The 16,068-nt window shown below is 34.9% G+C and overlaps 1 protein-coding gene across 10 annotated transcripts in view; it reads left to right on the top strand.

Annotated features, from left to right (window-relative positions):
• Window positions 1-16,068, top strand: part of CFAP20DC (CFAP20 domain containing) — a 269,749-nt gene that overhangs the window by 173,386 nt on the left and 80,295 nt on the right. For 9 of the 10 annotated variants that reach the window (XR_007134556.1, XM_047778337.1, XM_047778319.1 and 6 more), the window contains one exon: window positions 10,263-10,637. The exons of the other annotated variant lie outside the window; for it this stretch is intronic. Coding sequence is in view for 8 of the 9 variants with exons in the window: in XM_047778337.1 (XP_047634293.1) it covers window positions 10,263-10,637 (375 nt within the window). In the remaining variant the exon portion in view is untranslated. The remainder of the gene's footprint in view (window positions 1-10,262; window positions 10,638-16,068) is intronic. 10 annotated transcript variants of the gene reach the window in all.

The following is a 16,068-nucleotide window of genomic DNA, read 5'->3' as shown; positions in this document are numbered from 1 at the left end:
TTTCAGCAGTCTTTGTAATTTAAGTTCCCAATTATCAGTTCTCATTTGAGATCTTCAATAATATAAAATTCTCAAATGTATGATTATTTTTTTGCATATATCATCTTAGTCTTTGCTTTACTAAATATTTTATTCCCTAGGCAACCATATATACTAATTTTCCTGATAATTAATTTTGAATTTGTACTTATTTGAAAAGCACACTATGGAAATATATTTTGTGATGAGTTATAAAATCAAGACTATCATGTAAAATGGATTATCTTAGGAAAGCTGTTAAAACAGAGTACTTTTTATGCAATTGCAGCATCTGAAAGGGAAAAAAAAATGTTACTATTATCTTATTTAGTATTTTATGCCATTATTCCCAAAGTGGCATCAAGTATATATACACCAGTTTGTGATTTGAAATAGTTAGCTTTATATTGATATTTTCTTCTCTAATTCAACTTTTCATTTAGAAATAACAGCCATTTTTTTCCAAGCTCTGGCTGTGTATCATGTACTAAAGTAGGTATTTGCAAAGCTAGGTAATTTGTCCTATATAACAGTCCAAATTAGAACATTTAAGCCAAAAAATTATCCATATTGGGACATGAATTATGTGGGCTGACTGCATGTGGTGTTCAAATTAGCTAGGAAGCTTCCACACCTTCTCTTCATCTAACTCTGTGGAGACCTACAAAGGACAAATTTACAAACAACAGATTAAGAGGACCATCTTTCTTTTTGTTTTTTCTTTTTCTTTTTTTTTTTTTTTTAGGTCCACACTGCAGCATATGGAAGTTTCCAGGCTGGGGTCAAATCAGAGCTACAGTTGCCAGCCTATACCATAGCTCACAGCAATGCTAAATCCCGACCCACTGAGCAAGACCAGGGATTGAACCCGCATCCTCATGGATACTAGTCAGATTTGTTTTCACTGTGCCACAGCAAGAACTCCTAAAAGGACCATTTTATTCCTTCCTCTCATGTTTCCTGGTATTGCTGCTTTCAAGGTATTTTTTTTTTGGCACTCAGGAGTTTTGTATTTTGTTTCTTTTTTTCTTTCTGATGATATATATTTCTGGGTTATACTATTAACCACTCACCCCTACATGCTTGGCTCATCATAATTTTGAATTGCATCCTCACTTACACTTACATACACACAATAGAAATATTTATTCCATGTGGCACTGCTTGTATTTCTGCATAGCCTTTAAAAATTTTTAAATGCGAGAGTTCCAATCGTGGCTTAGCGGAAACAAATCTTACTAGTATCCAGGAGGACACAGGTTTGATCCCTGACCTCACTTAGTAGGTCGGGGATCTGGCATTGCCAAGAGCTGTGGTATAGGTCACAAGACATGGCTCGGATCTGGCATTTCTGTGGCTGTGGCATAGGCCAGCAGCTACAGCTCCAATTCAACCCCTAGCCTGGGAACCTCCATATTCCGCAGGTACAGCCCTAAAAAGAAAAAAAAAAATTAAAATATTAACTTATGTGTTGGAAAAAAAATGGAAGAATTCTATTTTTAATATATTGCTTGCATTTTTTATTTCTGTATATTATGAATTACAACATAACATACTCTTTAAACCTACCAGGCAAATTTAATATTTATTCTATGTGAGTAATTCTTTTAGACTATTCATATCTACATATCTTTATTATCTTTTGAAGCTTTCTTCTTCTCTGAAAAAGTCTCAGGCCCCTTGGTTCCTATAACTTAGCCCTTCATTGTTAGAGGCAGATAAAGAAGGTTATAAAACTCTTGTCTCCTTAGAATAACATCATACAACTTTTGCTAAAAGATAAATATGAGCAGATAAATATTTGGTTATAAATAGGAGTTTTTATAAAAAGTATTTGTTTTACCACTTAAAGAGCATGAAGTCTAACATATAAGAAAACATATTTTGTCTTGAACAATTAAAGGAATTTCATTTTCCCCAAATATTCACATGACGTGTTTGCCCATCCCATTTCAGTCCTTGTAACTTCTGCTATGATTTATCTGTGAGGCATCATTAGCTGCAGGTAAAGATACTTAAAAAGGTAGTTTGCCCAAGTCCTTGTTATATCAAGCATGCTGTGGGTTAGTTACAGTCGCATCTTTCTTTCATTTTATTTGTTCATAAACTAATAAAGTGATTTCTCAGATACCACTATCAATTACCTTTGCCACCCAGAGAGAACTATTATTTTAATAGTTTCTGAATTCAGGAGGTAGAAGTAGAAATACTTCTAAGGAATGGTTGTAGGGATAGTTGTTAGCAAAGACACTTAAGATGCATTCGAATGGCCAGCCTGCTATCATCAAAGAAGAAATGATTTTTTTCATTCTGTTACAACTAATATCTTTAGCTGTATCTGTACAAAAAAACTGTGATCTTTAGTTGGCAACCAAAGTATATACCTGTATCATCTCTAGTGACTGTTAGCACTGTAGTTCAACTAAAAGCTGCTGTCAGTACACATATTTAGTCACTGAAATTTTGGACAAAAGTAAAGAATTCCTGCTGACTATCTCAATTACAAATTCAAAATTGCTATCAAAAGTGTGTTTGGAATATTGCTGATGTGTTTTCTTCAGAACCTTTAAAAATGTTATATGAGACTTTTTTCATGGTGAACTGATTTTAAAAACAATTGAAATGTAAATAAATATGATCATCCACTTTTACAAAGGCTAAAACAGAGTTCTATCCTGACTCACTCAACATTAAAGTTGTAATACAAAGAGCCTGGGTCCCATCTGCTCCAAGTAGGTGGCCCTCAAGAGTCATTAAAATTATCTTTTTAAAATTACAACTCAGCAAGAGCAATTCGTTTTGCGCATCCAGAAATTATTGTCCAAATGCCCATCTGCATGTCCTTTTAAGAAACGTAGTTCACTAGAGAAAGTGTTGGGTCCTTGGGGAAATCATTCTCAACTTCAGCGTACATATGCTGTGCTACAGTTAATCAGGCAAACTCTATTGATGTTCCTGGCACTGGGGCGTGATTGAATATTTAACAAACAAATGTTTCTGAGCCCAGAAGACAAATGGTTCAAAAAACTGGGGACTTTAAAAAAAATATATTAAGTTAAATCAAAAACATTTTGTATTTGTTCTTCTGAGAAACAGATGAACAGATGATTGGAATATGAAAATGGCATAACAAATTCTTGACTACTCTGACAAATTATATTCAGTTGCTCTGCAGTTTTTCAGTAGCTGAATGATAAACCAAATTAAGGAGAGTGGTTATATATCAATCAAATTATAGTAAACTAAATTCTTATACATATAATAAATATATATGTTACACAGGACAAAATTAATCCAAAAGCATATTGAGCTTACACATATAAAAGCAATAAACATCATCTATACTATATTATCTATTTTGGTAAGTCAAAAGCATCACTAAAGAAAGGAGTAAGATTTTATAGGTGTACCACTGCTAGCAAATACTATACTGTTTTTTATTCTCCATTTATTTCCTCTCAAAAATAGGAGCTGACCTCACTTAAAATGTTAGCTTCATATATTGTCTTATCTTTCCCAATTATCCTAATTCCCCTTTGAAAATCTGAGATAAACCAGAAGTAGTGGTTCTGGGACAGCCAAAGGGAGCAAGCCTTTTGTGTTCTGTCCAGATGCCCCAGTTATTTGTCTTTTCCATGTACTTAAAATGCCATAGAAACATATTAATGTGGAAATGCAATAACCAAGAAAATGAGTGCTTACCAGGGAACGTAGCTAAATCTGTTCATTTCTCAACTCATCTCCAAACCAGGATATATCTTTGGGAAGATGTGAGCTGAATGTCCATATACTTATTCGAGAATAGTTCCCTGTATGTAATCACTGCTCATGCCATGTAAAAAGAAATACTCCTAAGTAAACTACCTGAAGAAAGAAAAGGCTGTACTCTGACCAACTTACAGATGGAAAAGTCACACTTCTTATAAAATACATTGATTTTTAAAGTTGTTTTTAAATGATATAGCAAACATCTGGTTCTCCGTGTGTTCTTCTAAATTCTCATAATAGTATATCTGAAATTTTTAAATGAAATTTACTAGTTTATAGCTTATGAAATTATTACCCTTGTATGTATCTATCTTTCTGCTATTAGACTTTATACCTCTCAAGGGCACTGTCCTTATTCTTCTTACCAGTGTATCTTATATAGTCCCTAGAAAATGCCTGACACATAAAAGGAGTTCAATAAATAATTATTGAATTAATGGTTATTGGAAAAGCTCCTAATTTTACACATGTCATATACAAAATGGAATCCCAGAGTGATCCAGAGATTCTGGCCCAAAGAGGAAATTATTCCTTTTCCCCTTAAATAGCCTGTATTTAGGGCCAGAATGTTTTTAATCCACAGTTCATGTCTTTATTTTTTTATTGTGAAAATATGATGGAAGTGAATAAGTGGTCACACATATCCCACTATCTATTGTATATAAAAATTATAGTAAATTAAACTGGAATTTTAAAAAAGAGTTGAAGCAGATGTAGCACTGTCTAGTGACCAGACTGATTTTTTAATAAAATATGGTTGATTTATATGTTGTGCCAATTTCTGCTGTACAGCAGAGTGACCCAGTCATACATACATGTATTTTTTTTCTCGTATTATCTTCCATCATATTCTGTTCCAAGTGATTGGATATAGTTCCCTATGCTATTCAGTAGGACCTCATTGCTTATCCATTCTAAATGTAATAGTTTGCATGTACTAACCCCAAACTCCCAGTCCATCCCACTTCTTCCCCTCTCCCCCTTAGCAACCACAGGTCTCTATGTCTGTGGGTCTGTTTCTGTTTTGTATATAGCTTCGTTTGTGCCATATTTTAGATTGCACATGTAAGTGGTATCATATGGTATTTGTCTTTGTCTTTATGACTTACTTAGTATGAGAATCTCTAGTTGCATCCATGTTGCAGCATATGGCATTATTTCATTCTCTTATGGTTGAGTAGTATTCCATTGTATATATGTACCACATCTTCTTAATCCATTCATCTATTGATGGACATTTAGGTTGTTTCCATGTCTCAGCTATTGGGAATAGTGCTGCTATGAACATATAGTTGCATGTATCTTTTTGAATTATAGTTTTGTCTGGGTGTGTGCCCAGGAGTGGGATTGCTAGATCATATGGTAGTTTTATACTTAGTTTTCTGAGGAGCCTCCATACTGTTTTCCATAATGGTTGTGCCTATTTGCATTCCCACCAACAAAGTGTTCCCTTTTCTCCACACCCTCTATAGCATTTGTTATTTGTAGACTTACTAATGATGGCTGTTCTGACCAGCGTAAGGTGGTACCTCATTTGATTTGCATTTCTCATAACTAGTGATGTTGAGCATTTTTTCACCTGCCTGTTGGCCATCCGTATGTCTTTGGAGAAATGTCTATTTAGGTCTCCTGCCCATTTTTTGATTGGGTTGTTTGAGTTTTTGTTTTTGAGTTGTTGATTTGTTTAAGTATTTTGGAGATTAAGCCCTTGTGGGTTGCATCATCTGTAGCTGTTTTTTCCCATCTCATGGATTATCTTTTCAGTTTTTTTTTTTATGGTTTCCTTTGCTGTTTCATTAGGTCCCATTTGTTTATTTTTGGTTTTATTTCTATTTCCTTGGGAGACTGACCTAAGAAAACACTTGTACGGTTTATGTCAGAGAATCTTTTGCTTGTGTTCTCTTTTAGGAGTTTTATGATGTCTTGTCTTATGTTTAAGTCTTTAAGCCATTTTGAGTTTATTTTTGTGTATGGTGTGAGAGTATGTTCTAGTTTCATTGATTTACATGAGGCTGTCCAATTTTGCCAACAGCACTTGCTGAAGACTGTCTTTTTCCCATTTGATATTCTTCCCTTCTTTGTCAAAGATCAATTGACCATAGATGTCTGGGTTTATTTCTGGGATCTCTGTTCTGTTCCATTGATCTGTATGTCTGTTTTTGTATCAGTACCACACTCTCTTGATTATTGTAGCTTTGTAATATTATCTGAAATCTGGGAGAGTTATGCCTTCTGCTTTTTTTCCCTCAGGATTGCTTTGGCAATTCTGGGTCTTTAGTGATTCCATATAAATTTTAGGATTATTTGTTCTAGTTCTGTGGAAAATGCCTTTGAGTATGGGATATCTTTCCATTTTTTTGGAATTCTCATTAATTTCCTTGATTAATGTTTCATAGTTCTCAGCCTATAAATCTTTTACCTCCTTGGTCAGGTTTGTTTCTAGGTTTTGTTTTTCGGTTTTTTTTTTTTGGTGTGATTTTAAAACGTATTGTTTTTTTATATTCCTTTTCTAATATTTCATTGTCACTGTACAGAAATGAATTTTCTGATATTAATTTCATATCCCACTGCTTTGCTGAATTCATTGTTGATCAGTTCGAGTAGCTTCTGTGTGGAGTCCTTAGGGTTTTCTGTGTATGGTATCCTGTCATCTACATATAAGGGCAATTTTACCTCATCTCTTCCAATTTGGATGACTTTTATTTCTTTATTTCCTTTTTTGTCTGATTGCCATGGCCAGGACTTCCAATACTATGTTGAATAAAAGTGATGAGAATGGGCATCCTTGTCTTGTTCCAGATTTTAGCAGGTAGGCTGTCAGCTTTTCTCTGTTGAGTATTATATTGGCTGTGGACTTGTCATAAATGGCTTTTATTATATTGAGATATGTTCCTTCAATACCCACTTTGGTAAGAGTTTTTATCATGAATGTTTCTTGGATTTATCAAATGCTTGACAATGTGGTTTTTAATTTTTCTTTTGTTAATGGGGTGTATTACATTGATTTGCATATGTTGAACCATCCTTGTGAACTTAAGATGAATCCCACTTGATATGGTTTATGATCTTTTTTATGTGTTGTTGTATTCAGTTTGCTAAAACTTTGTTGAGAATGTTTGCATCTGTATTCATCAAAGATATTCACCACCTCTTGCCAGCTGTGGCATACTGCTCCCTAACTCCCTCCGGCTGTTTCCACATAGACAACCCTTGTCCTCTTCCCAGAACTGACCTCCATAGCCCAAGTCTCAGTGCCCAGCCCCCACCCTAGTGCCTCAGGCTGTGGTGCCTGGGTGTTAGTACCTATCACCTGTACTGTACTCTCTTGGCTTTACCCTCCTCAGTCAAGCTGCTGTGCTTTTCTCTGAGGCTCTGAGGTTCCCCTTCTGTCCCATCTGATCTCCCCATCAGTTAGGTGGCCTCCCTGGGTTCGGATTCTTTTCCTCTTTCATATCTCTCTCTCAGGAGTGCTGGTCCTGTCCTATTTCCTTTTTTTTTTTTTTCCTCTCTCTTCTCTCTCCCTCTCCTTTTTTTCTACCCAGTTATGTGGAGAGTTTCTTGCCATTTTGGAAGTCTGAGGTCTTCTACCAGAATTCAGTAGGTGTCCTGTGCAAAATCTTCTACATGTACAGTTTTTTGTTTTTTGGGTTTTTTTTTTTTTTTGATGTGTTTGTGGGAGAAGGTGAGCTCCATCTCTTAGTCCTCCATGTATTACATCCTGATCCTGCCTCCCAGATCAAATTTTTTCAATCTATCCTACTTCCACCAGTACCTTTTTCAAATTAAGGCTTGAGGATGTTTGCTCTATTCTCTCTTTACCTTTTTCTAGAAAATTGACTAAAATTTTATTCTCTTTATGTCTCTGTGAAACAAAAATTGCAAGAGTCACTACTCCATTCTGTAGTAATTCAAAACACCAGGCATTATTCAGGTCTCTTGCACTCTTTCCAGTTTTCTGTCTGAAGGCAGAGTTTTCCAATCATATGAACATCCTGAGAGGTCCCAGGATGGTGGTGAAGGACACAACTCACTCAATAAATACACAGCAGAGAGAGTTGCCTAATGCCTGCATCTCAGGCCACATGGTACTGTCACAGGGCAGAACTTTTTTACTCTAATTATTTTTCCACTTGGAACATAGAGCAAGGACCCATGGACTGACACCCAATCAGTATCTTTTCTTTACCCTATCTGGGACTCTGAAAAATAAATTTCTCCATCATTTAAAATGATATATAAGTATCAGAAGATCAAGCCAACATAGACAAAAGAAAATTGAGGCCCAGAATGAATACTAAGAAGAAAGGTTTGTAAAAGTTCCTTAGATACTGCAGCTCTTTCTTTACTGCAAAGAGACAGGCTGTTTCTTAGGAGAGGTTCTGAGACCCAATGTACCTTTCTCGAAAGCGTAGTTGTCCGATAAACCCAACTGCTTTCCACAAGAAAAGAAAATCATAACATGACAGGATTAGGGATTACAGAGTCTATGTAAAAGCTTTCCAGAGTCACTAAGTACAACATACTCTGCCTTCTACAGAACTCCTAAATCAGTCAAGCCTCTGTATCATGCCACCATTGAATTAAGGCAGCCAGCTCAGCATTTTAATCATTACAATTTAATAGTCTCCTAATTGGCTCCCCCTTACTACTCTCTCCACAGACACCCTGTAATGTCTATGCAAACTCATTCCCATGCCGTCTATTTTGTGCCTTCACAACAATCCCTTCCATCAGATCACTCAAAGACCTCTGTTGCCTTCTGGATAAAGTCCCTGTATGGCAGGGATTAACTTCTGTCTATCCTTATATTCCCAGCATGTGCAGCACCTAGAGCAATACCTAGCCAGGGGTGGGGAAGGAGGAGAAGCAGAACAGTGATAGATAGGCATACACACAGATACCTTCTAATTAAAAGGTTTAATAAATTCCTCTCTTGCCCTGTGCCCAGCTAAAGCAGGCTTTCTCACCTTTACACACACTGCACTTCTACTGAAAGGGAAATTTCACCTTAAATAGTAATCTCTGTCTTGAAGTGTATGATGGCCAAACATTCAGGAAGAAGCTGAATTGTTCGGTCATTCAATTATTCTCTTTAAAAATACCAAACTTTGAAAATAAACAGATGCTTGGTTTATTTATACATGAAAGGATAAGGGGATAGCTTACTGAAACAAAATGTAAGATAGTACATTCCCAGACAACAAATAAATGTCTTTTAAATATACTCTGCTTTTATTGATTTTTTTCTATTCTAAGTTTATTATATATTTAAATAGATAAGTTAGAAAAATCTTGTGGCAAGTATAAGCAATTATCACATTAGTTTTTTCTTTAGATATATTGTTTTATAGCAGAAAAAATTTACTAGCTGAGATAGTACCATATTTATCATTTTTTCTTATTTATTTTCATGGCCATTGATTTTGTTCATTTGTTTGTAATTCCTCCTTTCTCAGATTTTAAAAATTAGAATTTTTTCTTTCCAGAGATAATTCCAGAACTATACATTAGTAAAAATGCTTCTGGTTTTTGTTTTCATCTTTCCAAATAATTATATTTAATGAAGGTCCTGTTTTATGTCAATACCTTCCATAACTGAAAATTTTATGTGAGAAAAATATTTCACAAGCTATGCTTTATTATCTATTACTATTGAACAATAAAACTTCCCTACAACAATTAAAGCAAAAATACCTTGATAGGCTAACTTGTTTTAAGAATAGCATTTCCCTACTTAAATAAGATAAATACCATAAGTTCTAGTTCTTTCTTTTCTAATGGAGTTAGCTTATCAGGCAGCCAAAGTACATAGTTCTTAGATGTTTTAGGTAACATCTTATGAATCCTTTTCTTTTTCAGGCTTTCTTTGGAATGAATATTACAACAACTATTTCCTAAATATTCTCTTCTCATTCACTGGTAAAAAAAAAAAAAAAAAAAAAACACACCTTGGAGTTCCCGTCGTGGCTCAGTGGTTAACGAATCTGACTAGGAACCATGAGGTTGCGGGTTCGATCCCTGGTCTTGCTCAGTGGGTTAAGGATCCCGTGTTGCCGTGAGCTGTGGTGTAGGTTGCAGACGCGTCTTGGGTCCCACATTGCTGTGGCTCTGGCGTAGGCCAGCAGCTGCAGCTCTGATTAGACCCCTAGCCTGGGAACCTCCATATGCCGTGGGAGCAGCCGCAGAAAAGGCAAAAAGACAAAAAAAAAAAAAAAAACACGCCTTACCAAGACCAGAGGCAAACATAGCAAGGCATCTTAGCAAAAGATTTATACCTGTTTGTGTTGCGCTTTTTAGTTTCTCATATTTTTATTACAGAATAAAATAGTGTGTGTGTGTATATATATATATATATTTATTATACTTTTGCTTTATTCAGAGAATATATTAACTTACTGAGAATAATAACTTATACTCAATAACTTGTTCACCGTAAGTTTCTTCTCAAAATGATGTCACTTTGTTCCTCTATGTAGGGTAACCACAGTGTCCAGGGTTCTCCAGCCCCAGCAACTAGTCCTCCAGGCTTAACTCAGTTATTAGAGAGCATGCTGGGGAAGGCTGCAAAGTGGACAAGTGAAGGATATCAAAAAAGTGCCAACGCTGAAGCAGGAGCATCAGAAAGCCAGAATTCCTTGATGGAGCAGATAGATAAAAGAGACTTTGAAATGAGTTTGGTGCCTACACCATGCCTTTCTCCCCCTGGAATAAGGAATGAATCTTCTCCAGAAATTCCAGATCCTATTATCAAGGCAAAGGACCTACTAGCCCATCAAGTGTCAGCTTCACTATACAAAATCTCTGGAAAGGAAATTTCAGGGGAGATGTTGAAACCGATTCCTGAAGTATCTGTAAGTGGTTTCACTCTGGTTTACATATGTGGGCAGTACATCCTGCTGTGTTCTGTTCTGTTCCACTTTGTACACATTTTCAGCAGTATCTATTTTTCATCATTTGGGTGATCAGTAATGTATTTGCTTCCCTATTTAGATGTGTTTTAGCTCAGTAACAGCAGCTGTTAAAAAGTATCTTGCACATCCCAGTGATAATAGAATGCCTCATGTTTTTAATGAGAGTGGTAATTATCATAATAGTTATTTTTTATTTCCCAGTTACTTCTCATAATTTGAGCTATCACTGCCTGCAAATTATAAATGAAGATCTTATTTCTGAGCCAAAGGCTTGCCAGTAAAATTGACAGATTTTCAATAACAATCTACATTAGGGCCCATAAAAACATCATTATTCTATTCACTTTCTGGTCTCTTTGCAGCCATTCCCCAAATAATAAATGATGTGAGTGAAGGTTAACAGTAAAGCAGTGTCATTGAATAAATCCCTAGGCTAGTTTGGTGGCTATATTCATGTCCATCAGATTGATTTTTTTGCTTTCCTATGTGAATACTTTTCTTCCTTCAGTTCCCCCATAGCTTACATGGAAACTGGAGAACAAATGAGGCTATGCAGAACAAATGACACTTATATTCCATTTTTTAAAATATTAAAGGTTTTTTAAATTTATCTCCTAACTATTTTGTGTGCATTGCAGTGTAAAACTTTGGTTCAGTTATGTCCTAAACATGTTAAGAGAGAATTAATTTTTACCTAGTACAGGTAATAGGCATATACATCATTACCATCAATTCATATTTTTAATTTTCTTTATTTTGCATTGAGAAACAGTTTATAAACTCATGTAAGTTTCATATGTATAGCATTTTGTTTTCTACTGCTATATTCACTACAGCACGCTCAACACCAAAAATTTAGTTTCTGTCACCACAGAGTTAATCCCCTTGACCCATTCACTCTCCCCCATCCAAAACCTTCCCCTCTAGTAATCACAGTTCTGTCCTCTGTATCTGCTTGTTTTATTTTGATTTGGTTTGTTCATTTTTTTGTTTTGTTTTGGTTTTTTGTCTTTTTTTATATTCCTTAACCCATTGTGCCAGGCTGGGGATAGAACCCATGCCTTGGCAGCAACCCGAGCTGCTGCAGAGAAATGCTGGATCCTTAACCCATTGCACCACATCAGAAGCTTTTTCTCTTTTTGATAACAGCCTTTCTAACAGGTGTGAGGTGATCTCTCCTTGTAGTTTTGATTTGCATTTTCATGGTAATTAGCAATGTTGAACATCTTTTCATGTGCCTGTTGGCCATCTATATATGTCTTTGGGAAAATGTCTCTTCACTTCCTCTGCCCATTTTTTAATTGGGTTATTTGAGGGGATTTTTGGTTGTTGAATGAGTTCTTTGTGTATTTGAGGTATTAACCACTTATCAGATATATGACTTGCAAATGCATCTCCCACTTGGTAGGTCATCTTTTCTTGTTGTTGATAGTTTCCTTTGCTGTGCAAAAACTTTTTAGTATGATATAGTCCCGTTTATTTTTGCTTTTGTTTCTTGTGCCTGAGGAGACATATTTAGAAAGATCCTGCTAAGACCAATGTCAGTGCTGCCTATGTTTTTTCTTCTAGGAATTTTATTGTTTCAGATCTTAAATGTAAGTCTTTGTTCAATCTGTTTTGAGTTGATTTTTGTGTATGTTGTGAGAGGATAGTCTGGTTTCTTTTCTTTTTTTTTTTTTTTTTTTTTTGCATGTGGCTATCCAGTTTTCCCAACACCATTTATTGAAGAGACTTTCCTTTCTCTAGCATATGTTCTTTGCTCCTTTGTCATAAGTTAATTGTCCACAAATGTGTGGGTTTATTTCTGGCCTCTCAGTTTTGTTCCACTGATTTTTCATCTGTTTTTCTGCCAATAGCATGCTGTTTTGATTGTTATAGCTTTGTAATATAGTTTGAAATCAGGGCATGTGATAAGTTCGAGCTTTGTTCTTTTTACTCAGGATTGCTTTGGCCACTTGAGGTCTTTTATGATTCCATATTAATTTTGGAGTTTTTTTGTTCTATTTCTGTGAACAGTGTCCTTGAGATTTTGATAGGGGTTGCATTAAATCTGTAGGTTGCTTTAGGCAATATGACTATTTCAACAATGTTAATTCTTCCAACTCATGAGCACAGAATATCTTTCCATTTATTTGTGTCTTCTTCAGCTTCTTTCAACAATGTCCTAAAGTTTTCAGTGAACATGTCTTTCATCTCATTTAAATTTATTCCTCAGTGTTTTATCTTTATTGTCATTGTGAATGGGATTGCTTTCTTAATTTTTCTTTCTGCTAGCTCATTGCTAACATATATAAATGCAACAGATTTTTTATGTGTTTATTTTGTACCCTGTAACTTTACTGTGTTTATTATTTCTAATAATTTGGTTTTTTTAGTGGAGTCTTAAGGATTTTCTTAATATAATATCATGTTATCTTCAAATAGTGAGTTTTTCTTCTTCCTTTCCAATTAGAAAGCCTTTTATTCCTTTGTCTTGCCTGATTGCTCTGGCTAGGACTCCCACTGCTGTGTTGAATAAGAGGGGTGAGAGTGTGGATTCTTGGGCGTCCTTTTCTTATTCATGATTTTAGAGGGATAGCCTTCTGTGTTCCACCATTGAGTGTAATGTTACCCATGAATTTGTCATATATGACTTATGTTGAAGCATGTTCTCCCTATACTCATTTTACTGAGAGATTTTTATCGTAAATGGGTGTTGAATTGGTCATATGCTTTTTCTGCATCTATTGAGATGATTATATACTTTTTATTCTTCATTTTGTTAATGTGGTGTGTCATGTTTTTTTTTTATTTGGGAATGTTGAACCATCTTTGCATCCATGGAGTAACTCCTGCTTGATAATGATATATGATCCTTTTTAATATATTGTTATATTTGGTTTACTAATATTTTGTTGAGGATTTTTGCATCTATGTTCATCAAAGATATGGGCCTTTTCTTTTTTTCTGTTGTGTTTGTCTGAATTTGGTATCAGGATAATACTGACCTTGTAAAATGAGTTAGGGAGCATTCCCTCTTCTATAATTTTTTGAAGAGTTTGAAAAGGGTATATATTAAATCTTCTTTGAATATTTGATAGAATTCACCTGTGAAGCCATCTGGTCCTGGACTTTTGTTTGGAAGAGATTTTTGATTGATGTTTAAATCTATTTACTAATGATCAGTCTATTCAGATTTTTTGTTTCTCCATGATTCAGTCTTAGACTGTTGTATGATTATAAAAAATTGTCCATTTATTTAGTAGTCTAATTTGTTGTTCATAATATTCTTTTATAATCCTTTGTCTTTCTGTGGTACTTGTTGTTATTTTACCTCCTTAATTTCTGATTTTATTTATCAGAGCCTTCTCTCTATTACTAAATTTAGCTAAAGATTTGTCACTTTTATTTATCTTTACAAAGAACCAGCATTTAATTTCATTGACATGTTCTGTTGTCTTTTTAGACTCTATTTCATTTATTTCTGTTCTGATCTTTTTTATTTCCTTTTACCTGCGACCTTTGGGCTGGCTTCCTTTGTTCTTTTTTTCCATAGTTCCTTTAGGTATAAGTTTATATAGTTATTTGATATTTTCCTTATTTCTTTTTATTGCTATAAAATTCCTTCTTGGTGCTGCTTTGGCTGTATTCCATAGATTTTGGTGTATCATATTTCCATTTTCATTTGTTTTCAGGTATTTCTTATTTCTCTTTTTATTTTTTCATTGACTCAGTAGTTGTTCAGCAGTATGTTGTTCAGTCTCCACATATGTGTGATTTTTCCAGCTTTCTTCCCATGGTTGATTTCTAATTTCATACCATTGTGATCAGAATTGATCACTATGGCAAAACTTTTTATATGCAGTATTTAATCCTCACAGTGACCTTGAGAGGTTAAAAACTATCAACGTCCCTATTTTTCAGAGAAGGAAAATGAAGTCCAGAATAATTATGCACTTTGTTCAAGGATAACAGTTAGTAGGGGAGTCACAGCTTGAACCTAGACTGTCTGAACCTGGAGCTACTGCCTGTGTCTTCCATACCATGCTATGCCACATAAACATGCACTAAGTCAGAAAAGTGATAGCCTCTATTCAAGAAACATCCAAAGATAAAACAAATATATTTTCCTGTATTTCTCATGCTTGTGTGCATTAGTGTATGTGTGTATATAAGAAAATAGTAGATCACTTAACCTAATGAAAATGGATTTTCTTTATGGTCATTTAAGAAAATGGTCAATAATATTTTTTGCATGTTTCTTATTTTTGAAAATATTTCTAAAATTGATGTTCTTGTCCTGCTTAAGCGTAATTTCTTCTTTGAATGTGCTAATAATTGGAATACAGTGAATAAATTAACCTTACACATTTATCCTATGATGCTACTTCACTTCACTTCACTTGTAGTCCATACTGGGCTATCAAAAACATAACAAAAACAAGTCTGTGAGAAGAATTCCACTACATTTTCCCCCTAATTTCTTTGCCACCACCTTCTATTAGATAGAATCTGTCATCCTATGTATCCAAAAGATAGTTTCTTTTTGATCATTTTATCTTTCTGTAGATATAAAACCAGAGCATGAAAATCAGTTTGGGAGCATCAGGCACAAATGGACTTTAAGTACCTGGCCACTCAGCAAAATCCACTGCCTAAAAGATAGTGCTCTCTGATAATACCAGGGAATATTGAAAGGAGGAAAGGGACCAAAATTTGGAGAAAGAGAGCGGGGGATTTTCTTCACCCATTCTCTTCATTTAAGAAGCTTTTAGGATGACAGTTCCCAGAAACCATTTTGGTTATTTCAAGAGACCTTTCTTAAAGCTGCTCACTACAGATTACAAAGAACAAGCCTGACATGTGTCTCTTCTGTGCAGGAGCCCTCTGAGATATTACTATTCCATTTTACAGCTAAGGAGACTGACAGAGCAATCACTTCAAAAGGATGAAAGGTAGAAGCTTTATCTTTGATAAAGAGAGAAAAGCAAAAGGACATTGCTTCCCTTTTGTGCAGAGAGCTTTGACCTCAGTGTCAAAATTCAGGCTAATAAAATTTACCTTCTAACAACCCATGTGATTGCTACAATCTGTGGCTCACATTTGTGAATGTGATCATCTCAGGTTAATAGGCTATAAAATGATTGAAGGCATAGGCTTTCTGCCCCATTTCAAAGTGAATTTACAATAGGAATGAAGTGTTCTTCCAGAGATAACAATTTAAAAAAGAAATTCATGGTCATAGTGGAAGGGTTCTAATAATTGACATTCTCTCCATTTAATGTTTGCTACTAAGAATCTGTGAAAACAAGTTTCTTTGAAAGAGTGTTATATGCTTACTCACTCACAAAGGGATTTTTCTTCAAATCCCAGAAACCTACAGGGTGACTTT

This window comes from Phacochoerus africanus, chromosome 1 (assembly GCF_016906955.1).
Source record: "Phacochoerus africanus isolate WHEZ1 chromosome 1, ROS_Pafr_v1, whole genome shotgun sequence".
Lineage (NCBI taxonomy): Eukaryota > Metazoa > Chordata > Mammalia > Artiodactyla > Suidae > Phacochoerus > Phacochoerus africanus.
Note: the sequence above shows the minus strand (reverse complement) of the source record. Positions and strands in the feature narration are given on the sequence as shown.